Source organism: Tachypleus tridentatus, chromosome 8 (genome assembly GCF_004210375.1).
Source record: "Tachypleus tridentatus isolate NWPU-2018 chromosome 8, ASM421037v1, whole genome shotgun sequence".
In the NCBI taxonomy this organism is placed as follows: domain Eukaryota; kingdom Metazoa; phylum Arthropoda; class Merostomata; order Xiphosura; family Limulidae; genus Tachypleus; species Tachypleus tridentatus.
The window spans coordinates 31,724,848-31,747,405 of record NC_134832.1 but is presented as its reverse complement, the minus strand read 5'-3'; the positions used below and the strand labels follow the sequence as shown (position 1 = coordinate 31,747,405).

At 32.2% G+C, this 22,558-nt stretch overlaps 1 protein-coding gene across 4 annotated transcripts in view; it reads left to right on the top strand.

Moving 5' to 3' along the window:
- LOC143222105 (protein saal1) overlaps positions 1 to 16,891 on the top strand; it is a 44,630-nt gene extending 27,739 nt beyond the window's left edge. For 3 of the 4 annotated variants that reach the window (XM_076448050.1, XM_076448051.1, XM_076448052.1), the window contains 8 exons: positions 808 to 887; positions 2,737 to 2,796; positions 4,146 to 4,261; positions 9,110 to 9,233; positions 11,681 to 11,766; positions 13,765 to 13,935; positions 14,523 to 14,803; positions 16,737 to 16,891. In XM_076448050.1, the coding sequence (XP_076304165.1) occupies positions 808 to 887; positions 2,737 to 2,796; positions 4,146 to 4,261; positions 9,110 to 9,233; positions 11,681 to 11,766; positions 13,765 to 13,935; positions 14,523 to 14,803; positions 16,737 to 16,832 (1,014 nt within the window). In that variant the 3' untranslated portion in view covers positions 16,833 to 16,891. The remainder of the gene's footprint in view (positions 1 to 807; positions 888 to 2,736; positions 2,797 to 4,145; positions 4,262 to 9,109; positions 9,234 to 11,680; positions 11,767 to 13,764; positions 13,936 to 14,522; positions 14,804 to 16,736) is intronic. The other variant, XM_076448053.1, reaches the window with a different exon arrangement.
- The last annotated feature ends 5,667 nt before the right edge of the window (positions 16,892 to 22,558 follow it).

Genomic DNA, 22,558 nt, shown 5'->3' with positions numbered 1-22,558 from the left:
TGCCACTTTTTACCCCATTGGTAAGTCTAAGGATAAAAGCTGTTTTATAATGATTTAAAATGCAATGGTCAATAGCAGTAGCTGTCTTAAGTGTAGGTAATTGTCTTTGAAATTTATGGATAGTTTTTATGAAGTGCAAGTTCCAGGTAATTTACATAAGAAATTCTGCTATAAAAAATATAATAATCTTGGTTTGCCATCACTTTTATCTCATTATCTGTTATGTGGCTAAAATATACTTTTTCTTTGCACGTGTTAAACAAAACTGTGTATATTTTTTTATGTTATAGAAATTTTTGATAATGTATATATGTTGTAGTAAATTTTTATTGAATAGTTTTTAAGCCATAAGGCATCTAAAGATTTGAGAAAACTTAATGGTTGTTCATCTGCTATGCCAGCTGGTAAAGTTGAATATTTCATGCTTGGAGTGACTTTGTCTGTTATAACTGGAATATATTTGTAAGTTGACATTTAGTATTTTAACAAATTACGTTTTCAGTAGGTATTCATTTTATGTTTTTTGTTTCACTATCGAGTGCTATTGGAACAATCTAAGTAGGTGAAAAGTAACATTGTGACTAAGGTTTGAATGCAAGCTTTGTTGCTGTGAGGATGATGCTATATATGAACAGCTTTTTCCACATAGTTTAGTAATATTGTTAATAAACTATTACTGAAGTTAAGTAATTGAAAAACAATCAAATTTCTTTCAAGTTTTTTATAATATATTTATTTCTGTCACTATCTTATCATGTTATAAAAATTAAATTAACATGTTTGCATTATTATATTTTGACTTTTCAGGAAATAGCTGTTGGTATCTTAGGAAACATGATGTTTTTCAATGATATATGTGAGGATGTGTCTAAAAATGAAGAACTAGTGTAAGTTTCTTTGATTTTTAATCAAAGCTCAATTTTGCTTTTATTCAGGAACTGTTCAATTGAGATTGTTCATTTATTTAAGACACAATTTACTGTGATATGTTGTACTAGTAGTGGATTGTAACCATGAACATATTTAATTTTGTATGTATACATTCAGTAATGTCCTCCACTGATACAGCAGTAAGTCTATGGATTTACAACACTACAATCATGGGTTTGATTCCCTTTGGTGTACTCAGCAGACAGCTTAATGTAATTTTCCTATAAGACAACACACAGCACGCAAATCTCGAGTAATCATATGACCTTTCTACTGGGAAATGTAGATGTTCAATAAATAAAGTAATTATTTAACTCTCTAGACACAGAATGTCCCCATTATGCATTGTGATTACTTTCTGGAAAGTGAGTCGTAATCTGAAACAAACAACACAATCTCTACGTGCATTACAGGGAGTTTGTGTTCCTGAATAGGTTTGGTACACTCTTGAATACTTTTATTAAAGGTTAATAAAACATGTTTTTTTTTAACCACAGTATACAAAAGGTGCATGCGAACATAACATTTACATTCTCTGCCATCTTGACAAAACAACATTCAGTAAAGAAATTTATGTTTAGAGATTTCGAAACATAATTTCTCTCCTTTTTTATCCTCTTATGTTTTTAATTATATTAGTTGTAAAATATGCTTTTCCATGCATTTGAATATTGCTTTTTGTAAGTATTGACATTTATATTTATTACTTCTGTAGGGTCTTCACACACATGCACGTGTACACTAAATGTTACATTTTAGAATTTACTTTATTATTTGTTGGGTTCATTGTAGCACTGTGTAAAAAAGCTTATTTGTGTAAATGCTTATTCTCATGTGAGTGGAAATTTTTGTTTTGGATGTGTAGAAAACACATACAAAGAATTTTTGTGTCATTGATAACATTGTTTTATAGTTGTAAGATATAAATGACTGTTTCAATTTAAGTGTAATGTAGCTGTGTAAGGTATGTAGCTTGAGTGATAAATTTAGTTGTTTTTGCAAGCAATAATTAATTGTGGGTTAGTTTACATAACTTTGTATGATTTGTATGTTGTATAGTTTAATTGGAAATCATTATATTATTTCATCATAATATCTTGTAACGTGTAGAGCATTCTAAGACTTTGTTGGGCTATAAAAAAGTATCCAAAATATATTTTGTTATAGTTAGATAGATCTAGACTGTGTTATTGTGAGTTTGGGCATAAAAGCATATTGTGGCAATTTCTATAGCAAAATTATCACAGTTTATGTTTTAATACCAATCAGTTGTGTTTTAAATTAACTGAACCAACCGTTGTGGACTTTGATGAAAAGAGACAATAATTTAGAGGTCAGGATACAACTGTTACATTGATCAATCAGTAAGAAAATTTGTGTATATGTTTGACTTGTTTATATATATATGTATATATTATTTTAAAAGAATTGGATTGTGTGCTGTTTGTTTATTGTTGAAATTTAGCACCAACATGTTACAGACATACTATAAGGAATCTGGCCTACCCATACATATAAAACTTGACAATAGTAGCTTCCCATTGTTTTATTAAGACACTTGTCAGAAACAGAAATTTCTTCCCATTAAAAATTCTTTACACCACAACATATATTATTTCTTTTTAAATCCCCAAACAGATAAATAATATGTTTTTGATCAGGTTACTAAGCTACCCTTATCACAGTTTCTAATTATTGATAATATATAGTTTGAATTAAATCATAGCACAGTTTTGGGGAATATTTTTGTGTTTACATAATAACTTATAAATGTTTGGCATTTGTTGAATGTTCTTTGTTTTTCAGGAAAGTCCTTTTACTTCTTTTGAACAGCTCTGACTCACCAACTCTTGTACAAGTGGTAAGGTTTGTATAACATTTTCAACTCTTATTTTGTAAGTGTACATGCTTTGTGTGTTAGGTAACATTAAAGTTTGCTGTAACTAATATGATTACAGAATATTCAACTTCCATTAATTTATAGTAGTTAAATTACAACTAAGTGATTAACAGAAGAGGGTGTAAGATCTCTATCTGTATTCCTTGTAAAATCTCAATTTTACTGAAAGGCTAAGAAAATATTATGTAGTTGCATATATGCACATTTTCATTGTATGTGACCTGTATTTAAATGACACAACAATCTTACAGATGGATGAACTTTGTTATGAAAAATTTATTGATAGCTTTATTGTCTACAACTGTATTTGCACAAAAAAATAGGTTAGTGTGATGCATGACGTAAGTACGATTTACTTATAAAGACTGGTGTAATTCTTCTCATAATGTGAAAGTTAATAGAAAACTGTCTCTTATATTCCATATATTCATAGTGTAATTCTTCTCATAATCTGAAGGTTAACAGAGCAGTATGCCTCTGATATTGCACACATTCAGTCCTCTTGAATATTGTTGTAATATTTTAATGTTGTGATATAATTTGTTACAGCAAGTTTCAGCCATGTTTTTATTTTACATACATACAGTAGTCAGATGATAAAAATGGCTGATTACGGGAAGGGTGGTGAGGACATTAACATCTTTAAGATTAGGTTATTATAAATGGAAGTGATTTTTTATTTTACTTTCCAACATTAGTGTTGTTACTGTAATGAAAAGTTATATGTGATAATTCATTGATATTTGATATCACACTCACCTGAATGTAAACAGAATAACAACTGTAAAGTAGGTTTCAGAAAAGGTTTCATATAGAATCATCTTCAAAAATAAATTCTATGTCTTTGAGTTTATATATCTGTAATCAAGCTTTTATTCAAACAAACTTGCTGTGAAATGTAAAGTTGGGATTATTACTAAAGAAAATATGAGTTTAATACTCTTGTGTGAATTTCTGGTTTACAGTACTCGGAACTTTGTCAATAATGCAGATGATTTGTACCGTTATTTCAGAACAGTTTTGAAAATACTAGACCAGAATTTTTGCACCTTCCCCTCTAGTCTTACAATGCTAAATTAAGGATGGCTAGCACAGATAGCCCTTGCATAGTTTTGTGCAAAATTCAAACACAAACAAAGTCAGAGTTATTACCTTTATTCAAGGTGGCAGCTTTTTTCTTTTAAATTTAATTAAAAGATATGTTTTACTTACAGAAAGAAAATATTTACACAGATGTAAATATGGTGTTGGGTAGTATAGGAATTGAAATGTTTTAGAGGTTTCTTTTATTTCTAACAAAAACTTTTATTTTCAGATTGGTGCATGTTTGTGTTGTTAACAAGAAAGCAAGAAGAACATGGTTAAACTCTTTCAAAGAAATTGGTAGTTTTGTGAAAACTCTGCAGTTTATTTTGGGAAATTCTTTAAATGGTGTGTACACATTTTTGTTTCTTCTTAGTATACTGAGAACTGTATAGTTTTAGTAAGACATTAAGAGAATGTAGTTCATAATAATTATGATTTCAGGGATATAGATTCCCTGTTTAAGAAGTCCTCTTATTTGTATGACTTATTAATACTTCACCATTTCATGTTACTTTGGATCATTAAAATTACTGAATACTGAAATGTGCACAGAAAAGCTCAGTTAGCACTGTAATATATGCTCATTATTGAGTGATTTTGAAAACAATTACTGGGTACTTTAGTTGTTTTTTTTAAGTAATATATGGACATGTGTACACAGTGTGTTCATGATTTAGTCATTGCAATTTTTCTGCTAGTGTAACTATGAAATAACAGAAATTATTTATCAACAGCAGAGACAGAAATTTTTTTAAAGTGATTTATGTGAAGTGCAAATATTGGACCATTTTTACCTTATTGCTTGTGGAGTAATTGCTATGTAGATTTTGTGATTTAGCACTTTTAAATGGTCATAAACAGTACATTTTTCTTGATGATGGGAGACCTACTTGAAATAAAAATTTATCTCAGAATGGCTGGTTTGGGTATTAACACTTTTATTGATAAGTAGAGAACAATGTTTCAACCCTCCGAGGTCATCTTCAGGTTAACAAAAGTTGTTCTCTGCTTACTGATAAAAGTGTTAATACCCATACCAGCTGCTCTGAGATCCAATACTCTTTATTGTTAAAGTATTCAACACTGTAAACAGTAACTAGTGATAAGTTATTTGAAAATAGAATTTTCTAATTTTAAAAATTGGGGAATGAAACTATACCAGAGGGGAAAAAAAATTCCTTTTTGGAAACATAATTTTAAATAACAATTTGATATATTAAAATATAATTTTCATTGCAAAACTAATATTTTGTTGAAACTGAATCACCCTTTGGTTGTTAAAAATGGTGATTTGTGTGTGTATAAAATATTTGTACTCTGCAGATGTGGTAATATTGCAGTATTTTGCCTAAGGCTAAGAAATTACACAAAGCTTTGTTTTGTTGTATTTTTAGCTAAAATGTGTTTAGAGTGTGACAAAGAGTGTTGTTATAGGAAGAATTAGCTACATTTAAAAGTATTTGTATGCTGTTTCCTGCTCCTTTGTCTGTAATACATTCCTGAAGACAAGGGTCAGTCACTGTGCATAGTGTGCCAAGCTGCAGATTTGAGTGGCAATATGATTCATGCTTCCATTTTTATGTGTGTTATAAGTGTGGCAGTCAATCTTTCTGTGCAGTTAATAGTATTTTTTGCAGGAAAACCTCATTCTGATCAGCAGTTAAAAATTAACAATGGCTATGCCTGAACCTTGAGGACTTTGAACCTGATTGTTTAACCTCATGTGTAGCATAAGTGTAGCAAATACCAAATATAAATCTTACAAATGAAAGAAAGAATTTCAGGTGAAGAACTGTATAGAAATGATTTGATTAAGAGAATTTATAGATTTAATAGATTGACAAAGAGATGTCTGGGTTATGACATTACAACAGTAGACATACTTAGATGAATAGATTTTAGAAAATCAAAAATTAGGTATATCATAATTCATTAATTTTGATAAGAGTTGTGCCAGGATTACCAGTTTTGTTTTTTAATTGATATTGTATTTGGTGATATTACTCGATGTTTAAACTAAAGTTTTATCTCATCTTATGATTCTCTCACCAGAGTTATGAGTTTGTGCATATGCATTTCAGAATGTAAACACAGTTCTTTTTCTGTACTGTCAGAATATCAGTTGTTATTTGATAATGTATCTATACCTTTACATTAATAAGTAGAATCAAGTGTTTAATAATTTGATTTAATGAAGTTATAGAAAGTATGCATTCATATTTATCCACTAAAGTACTTTTAGTGGCTTATGGAACAGCTTTGAGTTTATTGTTGTTGTTGTTTTTTTCTTTTCAAATACAAACTTTTTAACTGACAGCTAAATCATCTCTTGATGTATTTGAAATCTGATTGTGGTTTTGGAATCAAAATGTCAAATGTCAAACCCTTTTGAATGATATCCTTGACCCACACCCAAGGTCTCATAGATTAATTTACTTTAATCCTTCCTAAAGTAATTTCAGTTTGAGAGTGGGCTCAAAGAGGTCCTGATGAGTAATAACATTGAACTGGTATACATGTGCTCCACACTTTGTATGGCTGGGAAGAAGAAAAAGAGAAAAACATCACACACACAATAAATATATATATATATAATAAAAAGGAGAAAAAATGTCATTGATTAATTTATTCTGTTCTTGCCTAAAAGAATTTCAAATGTCTTATTTTCTTAAAACATACTGCAGCTCTTATTTTGTACATTGTTTTCAGGATTAAGAAACTTTTTCCCTCTGCTCAGTGTGTTTTAGTTTTTAATATTGTTTTCTTTATTTGTTCATGACATCTTCTGCAGTGATGAATTAGTATAGAAATTGAGCAATAAATATAAAATAAAAATTGTCATCTTGATCTTCGTGATCTTTGTTTGGTTTGTCTTCTGACCATTGGTTTGAGGAATTTCCATGTTTCTGATCCTCTACTACTGGCTGCAAACTTGATGTCATTGTATCAACAGCAACACTGTATCACATGGAAACCAACAATTATGAAATGAAGGTACATTGAAATTGAATGATACTCTCCTGTTTCCAATTGGTTTTGAGTTGGTTTCTGTTATGATGCTGTACAACAGTTCTAATAACTGAAGTGACTATCAAACTGGATCCGTTACACTATGTAACACAAATTTTGTTCTTGGATAGTATGTGTTATCTCTTAATTGCTTATGTTGTAAAAGTACAGAAAATGACCAATATTCCCTTCAAACTTTGCTTTTGTTGCTTGGATAATGAAATTTAGAAATTAACCTATTTTCTCCATAAAAACAGTCAAATTTGCACATTTTCATCTGCATAAGGTCTGAAGTTATACAAAAATGATTAGAAGTGAGTAATGTTTTGAGATTTGCAATTGTAATGTAAATCAATTTCATGTATCAGCCCCCAAATATAGTCTTGGCATCCAACTTTGTTAGACCAAGATCTCTGATCAAGTCATTGAGGTCTCTTTGGCTGGGGTAGTATGGGTTTCTCTCACCAGCTGCACCTCTAAAATTGTAATCTGGATGTTTAATGTCTTCCTCCTCTTTTGATTTGCTACTCTCTTCTGCTGATGGTTGCTTTCTCTCTGGCAGAGTGGGTACAGGGAGTTCAGGGCTGTGTGGCACTGGGGCAATGGATGATGGAAGGTCTGGATACACAATAGCAGATGCATTCTTGCCAGCCCGATGTTTGGAAGTGTCCACCATGCAGAAGAAGCAATTCTTTGAGTTGTCAGTGAGTTCACACCAAATTCTTGGAATAGCAAACTTCATGGCTCTCTTTTCCCCTCTGTACCATCCTGCAAAAGAGCAAAATAAAATTATTATGAAGAATAAATTTATTTCATCCACAACTAATGGAAATTAAAAAAAAATTAAAAGATATTTAAATTTTAAAAGGTCTAAAATTTGTATAATATAAAATCTTACTATTCAAGCAAGCAAAAATTGTCCATCTTACCTTCTAGAGTTTTGTTACAGTGCTCACAGGTAAAATAAGGTGCCCAGGGTTTGTCTTGATCCCTGACAGGCATGCTGAAATATGACTTGTAGGCTTCACACATTTTAGCAGATGCTGTCACAGAACACTTTTTTGCTCTTATCTTGATAAGTTGGCCACATGCATAGCAGAATGTGTCTGAAGAATGCTTGCAGGTTCTTGATGCCATATGTGATAAAATCAGATAGGTCTATGTGTTCACTTAGGCAGCTAGAACTAAACTGAAGTGGTGAGCCCCTGTATATATTACTGTGGAAAGTTCTAGAAAATTCTTGTAAGTTCTACAACATTCGAGAAAGTTCTTGTAAGTTTGAGAAAATTCTCTATTAGCTAGCTACTCAGCACTAAATCTACCTGGAATTTTCTGGAAAATGGGTAAATTTGAAAATTTTATTACCCTGGTCACAAAAGCAAAGTTTGAAGAGAAAAATATGTCTTTCCCTTTACTTTAGGCATAAGCTATTGGGAAATATAACTTTCTGCCCAGGAACAAGAAAAAGTAAAAATTTTGTTACATACTGTTATGATTTATTATCCACTTTGGAGTCCTCCAGGGCTTTTCACAGTGGCTTCTGATGTCAGGATACCAAGTTATATGTGTATATATATATATAGTTTTAAATGATATCAATATCTTAAAACTGATTTCTAAAATTATCTTATAAAAAGCCAAGTGTTTACCTCAAGCATTGTTAGCTTCATGTCAGCAGTAAATTTCAGTTCTTATATTAGTTCTAATAAATCTTATCTAAAAATAACACTAAATAAACCTGAAACATAGGTTAATAAAGAGGAATGTGACCTTATTATGTTCATTAGTTATTACAGTATTAAATCTTTAATGATATTCCTAAGAGTGCATTCATTTGACTCTTGATTCCCTTCAATAAAAGAGGAAAGTTTGGTAAAAATGTTTGTTGTATAATGGATTGAATTTCTCATTTAATTTTTTTCAAAATATTGAGAAGGTAATAACTATTCCTTAGTATAAATAAATCAAGGTTGTTTATTGAAGAAACACATTATAGAAACACAAGAATAGATTATGATGTTTCAAGAGTCTCCACCTTGTGTCTTCAGGTGTAAGGCTTTTGACATGTCATCCTCTGCACTTGTGCTTGTACAATGAGCAGTTATCATCCATTCATATAGCTTCATCATAAGTACTCTGCTTAAAGAATCTGTCAAAGTGTGATTACCTTTTGTTTTTCAACAGTTGACTTACTGAAAGGAACACTACAAGTGGTTTATTATATTCTTCATGCATCTGAGGATTTTTCCTTACAATTTGGCTCATCAGAGTTTGTTACAGCTATAACAGCAGCAGCTGAACAGCTACGGTGAGTAAGGATCTTGGTATGTTTAAGACTGTAGAACTGTTATGTTAGAGCTCTAGATATTTCATGATGTGCATGAACCTGTTTAGAATAGAGGGTGATTATAAAGAGTTTCACAGTATAGTGAGGTATTAATAGTATAGCATACACAGGTGAAATCGCACAGTGGTATTAATTAAGGGTATCATGTTGATGCAAGAACATCAGTTGTTACTTATTGCTACCATGGGTGGCAGTTTGATCATTCATGTTTAGCTGTTCAAAATGTACACCTCTACTGCATGTGAATGACATTGGGTATTACTCCAACAACTTGCTGTATCTCATCTAGTGTGTTAGATGCTTCCTGGACAATTGCATCCTTGATGTCTGGAATTGTGAGGGGCTTTCATGGTACCTGCTTAATGTCAGGTATCTTAAGAGCCAGATATCAGTTGATGTTAGGTCCAGTGAACATGGTGGCCATTCACAAGACAACCAGTGTGAAATGATTGTCCTGAAAGTGCATTCACAAGGTGTATGAGGTGTTTCTCCTACTTGTTAATATGCAGAGGATTGCCATACTGCATAAAAACATTAGCTGCTATCATGTTTTGTTGCTGCAGCATGAAAATCATGCTGGCTGTTACCTTTGCATGGTGTCAGGCAACACTGATTGTGCATGATTTGCAGTCTATGAGCTAATCATTCTTCAAAGACAGATAGTCCAAAACACATGGCTGTGGAACCACACCACATCGTTGCCTAAAGTCATGGAAATGCTTAGAAACAGTTACATATGAGTGAGTTTATGATTAGATAATGTAGTTACGTACATTTACACTTCCACAAAGAGTAATGTATGTTTCATTAGTCCATAAGATATTAGCAGGCAGCTGGTTGTCGACTTTCAGACTTGCTCAGAACTCCAATGTGCAAAATCAATGCATTGAATTAATTACATCTCTTTCAGTGCTTGAGCTTGATTCATCTAGTAAGGAAAACAATTACAAAAGTGACCAAAGAACCATATGAACAGTTGAAATTGGAAAATACAGACAATGGGTAATGCAATGGGCATGCTGCACCCATGTGCTGTTGTTTAGTTATGGCATAGCCACCTTCAATGGTAGTTTTAGTTGGTGTCAGTTGTGTGCCTGTACATGGCTTGTGACAAGAGCAACCTGTCTCCTTAACTTGTTTTCATGAATTTATGACTAGCAAAACTAGAACAAGGCCATATACAGGTGTTGAAGGTCAAACTACCTATTGTTGATATGTTTTGGACAATGCCTTTCTTTCGGTGTCACTAACTGAACAATAAATCTGTAAACAAAAATATTTTCAATCTAAAGTTTACAGACAATGTAACAAAGGAACATGCATAACAATGCTTACAAATACTTGAAAACATAGGAAGATGTACAAACACACGTTCACACACACATACATCCAGAAATATACATGCATCCATATGCATAGTTATGCACATTCATTTGTTACATTGTCACACAACCTTCAAATTAGAATGTTTTCAGTTATTGATTTACTGTTCAGTTAGTGATACCTGAAGAAGGGATATTTCCCAAAACTTTGTATCAACAGTACTATATATATAGTTAACTTCTTAATGGTTTGACTTTTATCTCTCTCAACAGTTACTACATATAACATTCTACATAGTTTTATACCATGTGCTGATGCTGTTTAGCCTATTGGTACTCCTAGAGATCAGTCTTAGCATTACATCTTTTGTTGTAATAAAGTTTCACAACTTTAGTTTCATGTTAGATGAATGAGCTGTAAATGTTGTGGATGGATCTGTTGGTTCCTAGTGGAAGTACACAAGAAGAATCACTATGGTGCTGCTGGTGGCAAAAGGCTTTTTTTTTCAAATGCTACTTTTAGCAGTCCTACACAGTTTCATCTCCCTATGCTATATGGTTTGTGAGATATGATCTATTGAACTCTGACACTTTCTTTGTGATCGCTCTGTATTAAGTAAAGAAGTTACATCATAAACAGAAGTTAGTAAGATAAAAGGAAACTTTTTAAGTGTTTCAGTGATATTTTGTTCTGTTAAGTTTATATTTTGAGCTTACCTTGCACTGTTTTTTAAACTAGGGCTTGACTTGGTCTGTTGGTCAGTGCATTTGATTCACAGTCTATGAGTTGTTTGTCCTGTCATGGAACATGTTCACTTTTTCAGCTATGAGGGCATTGCAATATTATGGTCAGTTCCATTACTTTGTTGTGGTAAAAGAGTATCCCAAAGAGTTGATGGTGGGTGATGTTGACTGGCTGCCTATCCTTTTGTTTATCTCTTTAAAGTTGGGGACTATGAATGTTGATAAACCCTATGAAAAAAAAATTTTTTTCTTTAACCAGGATTTATGAAAAATCACATTGATAATTGTGCTTCACGTGAAAACAATATTCACTTTTTTCTTTTTTTATCACTGATCCTGTAGTTTGAAAGAAGCTTTTGAAGCTCTTGATGAGTACTGGCATGTTATTCATCTTTTATCACTGAATGAAGACAATTTAAAGATATTAGGTAAGTATGAGTTCATATATAAATGGAAATGATGTCTCAAAAATGAGTTTTCCTAACAAATGATAGTTTTAGTGTTGATTAAAGGTAAAAACTTGTCAGTTACACAGAGGTACGCACAACTAGAAGTCGCATTAAGTTGTATTTCCATTAAATAAATGTAGGATCGTTTTACACTAATGTAATACTTAAATAGTAAGCAAGAAAAAGAGTTCTCTTATGAGTGAAAAAAGTATGACCAGATGGAAAATGATTACAGCATATATTCTGAAATAGCAAAAAATACTGTAACAATATATTTTTTATCATGTAATCTGAAATGAAGGTATATTTGTGGTATGTACCAAATGAAGACTTGAAATGCCAACAGTACTAATTTTTATAACTTGATGATAATGTCTTTATAACTACTAGTTTATATTGTATTGATAAACCTTTTGTTTTAAAAGTAATCCATATAAATAATTAAAGTAAAATGTGTACATGTATTTAACAATATGTTATATAGAACAGTAATCTATGTTTTTTGTAAAATTTTAAATATAAATAAAACTTGCAAATTGTTTAGGTACACACATTTTATGTTGCATACCCTGGTTAGTTAACTTAAGGTAAAAAGTGTGACAATTTCACTTGTCTTGGAAGTGTGAAACTATACATGTTATAACTCTGAATTTGTTATGTGCATCTCTACAAACTTTGACAAGCTTTTATGAAACATTGTATTTTCTTGTATAAACGAAATTGGATTTTTTTAAGAAGTATTTCTCCAAAGATTTGTCAGTGAATTTATGAAGCCTTCAACAAGGCAGTCAGATTGAAAGGTGATTTTAATGTTAAGGCTAAAAATAGTTCATTTTCATTGTATACTTTCATATTTCACTTGTCTAACCTCTAAAACTTCCTAAATGGATATCAGAAGTTTTTTCTGTTAATATATATATTTATTTTCTCTAATGTCCAATTTAACAAATTCTACAGGAAAGTTGAGAAACTGAAATAGGATGAATAGTTTTCTTTTTCTTCTTTCAAAATGTCATTTGTTCCCAGATCTTTAGTTATTTTTATAATTTCTACTGTTAAGCTTTTCACATTTGTTTTTGTTTAATTTTCTTTTATTATTGCACTCCATTTCAAGTAAGTTGATTATTAATCTGTGATAAATAAATCACAGAATGAATCTATATTTATTTTTCCATCACAGACAAAGTTGCACATAATTTGAACTTATGAGTTTCAATTCCTAAGCTCATAACGTTTTTTTTTATTTTTGTAACTTAATGTGAGAAATGTTTAATATTTACATTGCAATTACTTGTTGAGTATATGAATTGCAGGGTTAAAGTGACTTAGCTAAGCCTACCTCATTCTGATCTATGGAAAACATATCTTCATGCTGTAGGATTGTAATTTAAATGAAGATGATGTGAAACATTTTGTAACCTTTAAAAATAGCCAAGACTTGTTATAATGAAACTAGTTTATAAACATCGTTTCCTATAGCAACATATCACTAAACTAAAATGTTGTTACACTTTTCCAATCTCTACACAAATCTCCACTGAACTGGAACTATGTTAGCTTACATGATTGAAAAGGATAAAAATATGGCTTTCATTATATACTTAGAACACTATATTACAACATCTGAAAGCTGAGATTTAGGCAATTTAAGAACCACACCAGGAGAGCAGAGATTGAGAAACAGTTATTTGCTAAAGTTGATAAAAATATACCTGTATTGAAGTTATGAAGTGAGACTTGTATTAGCACTATGTTGTTCAAACCTGTTTTCCTCTTAATGTTTTCATTTGGAAGTATGTGCAAGTGAACACACACTAAAAATATAGGTAGCTATAAGGAGCACACAATAGGGCAAATAAATAAGTTAGTCATTGCACATTTACAGGTGTAGTTCATCTTTAAATTTTTATGATGTACCATGAAATAATTAATGTAGTGATTTGATTACATAAAAGTAGATGGGAATTTTTATTTCAGGTGAATGTTTTCATTCCATATACAAGCTTCTTCATGTCTATGTAAGTAAACTGTGTGATAATGAAGACGTGGTTCCTTCATACGAAAGAATTGGAGCTCTCACAGGAGGTTTTGCTACTCTTGTAGCACTTTTGACACCAGAGAGATTGGACGAGGAATTGTTTGACAGGGGTATGTTATGTGATCTTGATTAAAAAACAGACTTCTCTATGATAACTTAGTAATTTTTATTTTAATGTTTTGAAAGACAAGATTTTCTTGACTTTTCTCTATCTTAGGATAAACATTTTACTATATTCCTTAGCTTGAAAGTTTATAGGCCTACATTTAAAATTCCTGTTTGGATTTTAACTTTTCCATTTGATATTGGAAAAAGAAGGGGTGAATGTTTGACAGATGTGGTATATAAATATTGTAGATCAAATAAAAGTATTCTTTCTTACTAGGTTTGTACAGTATTTCATTTTAAATAACACCTAACTACCAAATATATACGTGTTTTCAGTTCTGTCAAAGGATAAGAAAACTGAAACTTTTTTTTTCCAACTTTTAATAATTGTATCAGTTGTTGAAGAAGTGGAAACAAAACAATAACTGTGTGTCCACTGTGTGCATTTGTGAAGTATAATTAGTTAGATTTCAGGTGCTTGTTTAACATACCTGTACCATGGAATAGCAAAGTTGTATACATAATTTATACATTTATTAATTATACATAATTTACTAAAATATAATTTAATGTTTATTAATATTTTCAGACAGAGATTTCCTGTCCTGTCTAAAAACAATGTTGAAGTCTGTCCAGAAAAAGATTCTTGTTTATAAAAAGCAAACTTTGCATGAAGAGTCAGAAAGTAGGGCCATGTCACAGAAAGATTCAGAGGGTGATATAAATGAAAATGTCAAAGAATCTAAGAATACCAAGAACAGTAGTAATGAAAAAACTGATGCACAAAGTACAGATATTACAAGTTCTTTAGAAATTCTAGAAGATTCTTTATCTCATCTGTGTTTCATTATAATACCTTCAATTAAACAAGTAAGAATTTTATTTAATTAATATTTTCACCAAAACTGAAACTTATCTTTCAGTGAAATGTACAGCCACTTGAAAAGCTAAGAGTTATGAGCAGTTTAATGGCATAGATTTTTAGGTTGGTTTTATTAAGTTTTATGGATTGAACCACTTAAATACACATTCTCTTTCTTTGTTGTACCTAGTATTGATGCATGTATATATGACCTGGTGATTAGAGTTCAAAGTTCAGATCCTTCCCCAAATATTCTTGTCTTCTCAGCCATGAGGTTATAATAATATGACAGTCATTCCTACGTTTTATTTGTATAACAGCAGTTCAAGAGTTGACAATGGTATTGTTGAGTAGCTGTGTGTGAAATTCAATAAATATGCAAATATATATATGTATGTAAAATCTAGATTGGAGATTATGTTTGATTCACTTTTGTTTTACAGTATTTTATGAAAGAAAAAACTGTTATCAAATATATTAGGGTATTTCAACATTTGTGATGTTAAAATAATCAGTAGATATATATTTCTCTTTAAATAAATAACAGGAACATCATTGATTAAAAATGGTCCATCATAGATCATAATTTGTTGAGCTGGGAAAGAGATGTTTAGTCATCAGAATTAGTTATTAAGTGTAATAAAACAAACAAACAAACAGTCCATAATATTTAAAGAGAAAAACTTGATAAACAGTATAGCTGTTAATGAAACATGTTTAATGCTTTGTCTTTAAATTTTGAAAAAAAACACTGCAGTTTTTTGAGTCTTAAAATTTAAACAGAACAATGTAATAAAAAACAATTAATGAAAAACAGTTAAACTAGATTATAATCTCTTAACCTAATTCCAATAAGTTTCAATTAAAAATAAAGAATTTATAAATTCTTCCATCTTACACCAAGGTGTGAGTACAGATATTTTCATCTTGTGGTTTGTTATTTCTTTGTTTGTGTTTGATCTAAAAAAAATACAGTTAAAATACTTTGCATGCAAAAGTACCAGTATACATATGCATGTGATTCAAATGTTGTAATTATAAGCACATGTTGAAATTTTTAAACAAACTTAAACTGCTGAATCAAATATCTATTATCATATTTTTTAAAGATACTCTCTTAAATTTGGGATACTTGTATTATCGCTATTTGTTTAACGAGGGAAATATCTAAATAAAGGAAACAGCAATAATGGAATACTGAATAATTTTACCAACATTATTCAAATTCATACAGGGTTTGACTCAATAATATGTCTGTGAATGTTTAAGTTTTGTTCATTCTTTTTTTGTAGTATATTTGTTTAGTCAGTTCATTACAATAAAACATACTGTGATGAACATATAGATTTTTGGAAAGTATCAGAAAATTCATTCTTAATTGAATATTTATTCTTCAGGGATGAAATTAACTTTATATAAAAATACTGCTTATAATTTCAGGTTAATGTGCCACATTTGTAAGAATACTTGTATTTTGGTAAACTACTGAGCTAGTTTTATAACTTCTGGAAACTAGAAAACTAAATTAATGCCTTAAAGCTTTCACTCCTGGTAAACTTTTGTAAAGTTACATCTTAAGTTTAGAATTTGAGAATTCTTATATTGTTGAAAAATGTTATTATTTCAACAGAAATAATGCAAGATTACCAGTGTTTTCTTAAATAACAGTTATGAAGACATTGAGGTTTATGTAGTATCAAATAAAGCAGTTTTTAACAGAAATGCAGTCAGGTTTTAAGTGTAATTTTGTTACGTCAAATAATGGGCAAACATCCCATGAACATAAAAGATTTTCTAAAGGCCCTGGTTACAGAACCATAAATTATTTAATCCAAATATTTATGTACTGTTTATATATATTTCTTTTCCATGTCTATATACAAAAATTTCATCTTTATTTGTTAGTTTTCATAAATTATTTCTTTTTTCACCTATTTACAGGAAGATGAAGTTAAAAAAGCTCTATTGGAAGCATTAAAAGATTGCAGAAAATCAAGTCAAGGTGCTTGTTCCAAAAACCTCTCACCTTCAGTGTAGTTACTGGTTTTCTGTATTTTGTAAGACATGAAATTCTTAGTAAAATGTTTCCAGTTTTCTCCAGTTGTCCTGTTATTACTATTTATTGCAGGTTTTGTAACATGTGTGTATGATAAAATATATTAGTGAACAAACTTCTTTGGTGCCATCACAGTTAGCAACTGTAGTAAGATAGTACATGAATAAATAGTTCCACTGTCATTCGATGATACATGTACAACATAGATTGTTAAAGTGTAGGTCTGAGAAGAAATAATATTGCTGTTGTTTGCAAATTTGTAAAACCAACTGAAGGTTTAATTCATCAGACTTGTGGATATTGAGATATTCTTGGTTGTAATCAGGTTGATAATTATATTGTTTTTAAAAAGAAGCCTTCTGCACTGGTCAGAGACAAGTTTACAAACTTACAGCTTTAAAATCTCGTTTTATTTCTTACGGTAGACAAAGTGCATAGCCCACTGGGTAAACTTTCATGCAAATAAACTGACCAGAAAGCCCAGCTTACAGGGTAACTAATTTGGGTAAAGAAAGATTGTACAGTTGGCCAGACACCTTTTGGTTTGGTAGTAAATAATTTCTAACTGACCATGACCCATAAAACATTTGCAGTAGTCTTTATGCCCTTTACTTGAATTTTCCTTGTTCTATCATATTCATGGCATTTGAGATATGCCTTCTTGCAGGCCTTGTGTGTTAAATAGATAAATTATGATAATATTTATAATAGTATTCAGGGAATGAAATAGTTCTAAGCATTCAGTATAAGACATGGATTTAGGAGTTGATACAAAGAAACTCACAGAAACAAAGAATAAAACCCATAGTAAAGAGAAAGTAAGTAGAAAACCCTAGTAGCCATCTCTGAAATGAACTGAAACTAAATTATTGAAAAGTAAATCAATTGTAAAGTTGTAACGAAGGCGAATTTAGCTGAATATGCAGAAAGGTCTGAATGTGTGTTCATGAAATTGTTTTGGACGAACTGTGCATGAGTACTTTACAACTAAATAAATGGAGAAAACCCATATAAATTATATTTAGTGTAATATTCATTTTTTTCATGAAATTACACGTAGGTTAAGTGTCGTTTATAATAAATACTTTACAAGTAAAAGAACTGAAGTTGAAATCGAAGTCAGTCATAACATGACACCAACAACATTGTGCCGTCATGTAGCATACTCGTTGCATTTAAAAATTTGACCAAGCAAACAGGTAAGGTGCTTTTGAATTAAAAAGTCAATATGCAACCTGGACTACTTGGACAAAGAAAACCCTTTCTGATGATATAAAACATGTAGCGTTTGATCGATAATTATATAAAAAAAGTTTTGGATAGAAAAATGCTAGTCTGTTATGCATATAGATTGTAGTGATAGTTAATCCTGTTGGGACTGGAGACATGTTATCGATATTCTTTAATTTTGTTTCGGATCTATATTTTTCATTTTTGTAACTTTTTGTATGCAGTGAAATTTGTAGTTTTTTTTTAATGTAGCCATTGTGTTTTTTTATTGCAAAGTCTCATCGGGCTATCTGCTGAGTCCACTGAGGTAATGTAGCCTAGCATGATCAAGTGGCTGGGGCGCTTGACTCATAATTTGATGGTCGTAGATTCGAATCTCCATCCCATCAAACGTGCTTGTTCTTTTCAGGCATGGTTGCGTTGTAGTTTTACCATTTGTTGGTTTAAGAGTAACTCAAAGAGTTGGCGGTAGGTGGTGATGACTAGCTGATACCCTCATGTAGCTTTGCATGTGTTAAAAAAGCAAACAAAGGTTATTTTTAATGCTGGCTGTTAAATATTATGGCTTAGCCTATTGAAGTTGATTTGGAGTTAACCTATTCGTTATGGTTAACGAAGCCATAATAAATTGCCGTATTATGACATTTTGGACTTTTTGCTTTATCTTTGTAAATAGAATTATGTGGAAAAGAAAAATATTATTGTTGTTTGTTTCTTTAAAATTAAGCACAAAGCTACACAATGGGCTATCTGTGCATTGCCCAACACGGGTATCGAAACCCGGTTTCAAACGGTTTGAGTCTTTAGACATGCCGCTGTGCCACTAGGGGACGCGCCAAGTTGTCGTGCAAAACATGTGTAGCAGTAGTTTCAGAGCAATAACTTTCAGATTCTTACTTGACCTGTCCAAGTCCTCGGTTCCAACAGTTGGATAAACTCGATCACACCAACGGACAGAAAGTGATACTGAATGTAGGTAACTCGCATATGATTTTTTTTCGTGTTAGTTGGGGGATGCTCCTGCAAATGTTTTTTACAATTCTAACAAATGGACCTTTACCACATTCTAATAGCAGTTTTACCTTTTATCCAACATGTATAGTGAAACCGACTGATGTTCTTATTGCATATCAGTTCTAGAAGGCCCACTTGTTAACATTATGAAAAAGTTTAAGTAGTATTTTTACAACAGATTCACAGTAAGTTTTCTACATTCAATGTGACCGTATGTGAAAATCTCCGATGTCTGTCCAACTTTTCATGAATGTATTTTGGAAGGGCTGTGACATGACTACTTTATTCCCCTTCAAAAACAACATTTTACTCAAAGTCTAACCCGCTGAAGTTGCAACAGTTCGTTACATTTTTTTAAAAATAAGAGATATTCGTTCAGTTTCAAAATGAAACTAAATGTTTGTCTGATGGTAAGCAGGTGAGCTAACTTTAAAAGATTCTCGATGTAATGCAAGTTAAAATTTATGTCGTAAGCATGTGTCTTACACGTATAGACATTTCGAAATGCAAACAGATATCAAAGAACGTTTTTGATTAATGTGCCGGTGTGTTTATCTAAAGGATTGGTTTAGTTTGTTTTGAATCTCGCGCAAAGCTACACGAGTGTTATCTGGGCTAGCCGCCCCTAATTCAGCAGTGTTAGACTAGAGGGAAGGCAACTAGTCATCACCGTCCACCCCAACTCTTGGGCTACTCTTTTACCAACGAATAGTGAGATTTACCGCACATTATAACGACCCCACGGCTGAAAGGGCGAGCATGTCTGATGCGACGGGGATTTGAATTACCTGTAGGAAGAATACTCATAACAACAACATATTTAATAGGAGTACTACCTAATTTTAGCAATACCAATGTTTTAAAATAATCTACCTGGATTTTCAAAAGTCAAACTTATTATTTGTGGACATCTGTAGCTGTGGGGCGTGCCTTCTTGAGGGGGTAAAACTGTGACTTGAGGACTATTAATTATATCTGAAAGTACAAATTTAAAAGATAAAGAACTTTAAAACTACAGTAAAATATTGCTTTTAAGTAATATAGCAACAATTAACATGGGAAAAATTAGGTGTATAGTATATATATATATATATATATACACACACACACACACACACACAAATACGTTGTACTGTGTTGGGGGCGCAATAAAATTCATGTTTAGAAAGGAGCGCCGTAAAAAAAATCTACGCTTCATTGATCTGGAGGGTTAACTCCAAAGGTTAGGAGTCCGGTATGGCCAGGTGGCTAGGGCACTTGACTTGTGATCTTAGGGCCGTAGATTCAAATCCATGTCAAACCAAACATGCTCGCCTTTTCAGCTATTAGAGTGTTGTTATAATGTGATAGTCAATTTCATTCTTTGTGAAAGACTAGCCAACAACTAGCGGTGGGTGGTAATAACTGCTTTCCCTTTAGTATTGTCCCCTGCTGGTACAAGGGTAAGTCTACGGCAGGGGTGTGCAACAGGCGGCCCGCGGGCCACAACCCGGCCCGCCAAGCCATTTAGTGTGGCCCTAGTTGTTGTAATCTAACCATGTGGCCTGATCTGTAATCCAACGCAAATGGAATATTTTTAAAAGCATCGATCCTACGGGATTCCCAGGCTTCGACTCGACAAACTTCTAAAATTATCTTTGCTAGAGAGGAGCAGGCCGAATTCGATTGGTCGGCCTCCTTAGGGCATGAATAGGTGACGTGCACTAGCACTATTGTCTACGACTCAACGTCATGTCCTGAACCTCGCCTTCGCCCGCTGGCGACAATTTTCCCTAACCTCTGCTGTCCGTCATTCATTATTGGTGAAAATTTTATTACCTTTTACAGTTACTACAAGAGATTGAAGGTAAATTGATTATTATTTAGCATATTGTTGTGACTTTACTGAATTTATTAAAATTTTTGCTTTCAGATGCATCTGATTCTATGTACAGTGTGACCTCGTTATTCGCGGGGTTACGTTCTTTACCCTCCCGCGAATAGCGAAAAACCGCGAATATTGGATGTAGTTTTAAAACGTATATGTATGCGATTATATACTATATGAAATGCTTCCCAAACACTAATGATACTTATACTCATTGATGCAGTAATAATGTAGCAATATTGCATACTGTTATGTATTTCACTAAATTGTACCGTGCGTTACCGGGCTGTGCTTTGCCGTTTGCGTTGTTGGGGAAGCTGAGGCAGTCAGCCAATAGCAGTCCAATCTTGTTTGGTGAAGACGACAGTTGATAAAACGGCTTGATTGAGTAAATACAACAGAAATCTCCTCGAAAAGCCCTTTCAGTCTCTGTGACCTACAAAAACGCAGTTCGCGCATAACCCGCGAATATGCGGGGCCGCGAATGGCGAACCGCGAATAGGCGAGGTCACACTGTATTTTGCTATTCTCAATTAATTTAAGTACCGGAAGGCTATGATCGGGATGCCAATTTAGAAACATGTGTTTCTGTCCATAAGAGGTTCCATGTGTAAATAAATTCTATGTTTTTTTCTACTTTGCTATTTTCGTGAGAATAATTTTTGTTTTGATTTCAGGGCTAGTAAAATGTCAGCAGTTAAGAAACGAAAAATTGATGATTGATTGAGGAAAGGTTATTCAACAGTGAATGGTGCACAAAATATCTTGTTGTCCCACATAATCAAGGTGTTGTCTGCCTCGTCTGTCAAACTACAATTGCAGTCATGAAAGAGTACAATATTAAGCGACATTACGCAACTAAGCACTCTCCCAGTTTGATGAAATTGTTGGTCAGGCACGAAAGGACAAAATTGAACATTTAAAACATCCATTGAAAAGCAACAAGGTGTTTTACCACTTTCAAGAAAAATTCAGAACTGGTGACAAAACTGAGTTTTAAGCTTTGTGAATGTATGGCAGAAAAGGAAAGCCTTTCAGTGATGGAGAATTTATTAAAAATTGTTTAACAATATTCACAGAATATGCATGTCCAGAGAAAAAATATTTGGTGGAGCAAACTAGCCTTTCCCGCTTTACTGTCTCACGCAGGACAAAAGATCTTTCAGAGGACATCAAAGAAACTTTGAAAGAGAGATTGAATTCGTGTGAAGCTTTCAGTCTGGCTTTGGATGAAAGCACTGATATCAATGACACATCCCAACTTGTCATTTTCATCAGAGCTGTTACTGCAGGCTTTGATGTTTTCGAAGAGTTTTAGATATGGCAAGCCTTTCCTCCACAACCACAGGACAGGATATTTGTGAACAAGTGCTTAAGGTTGTAGAAAAGTTTGAACTGAATCCTTATAAATTATGTGGTGTTACAACAGATGGTGCTCCTTCCATGACAGGTAGGACAAATGGATTCACCAAGAAATTTCTAACTGCAATTGGAGCACAAGACGTAGTTGTAAGCCATTGCATTATTCACCAAGAGAGCTTGTGCACCAAAGTTCTGGATTTTGCAGAAGTCATGAAAAATGTCGTCCAATGCGTA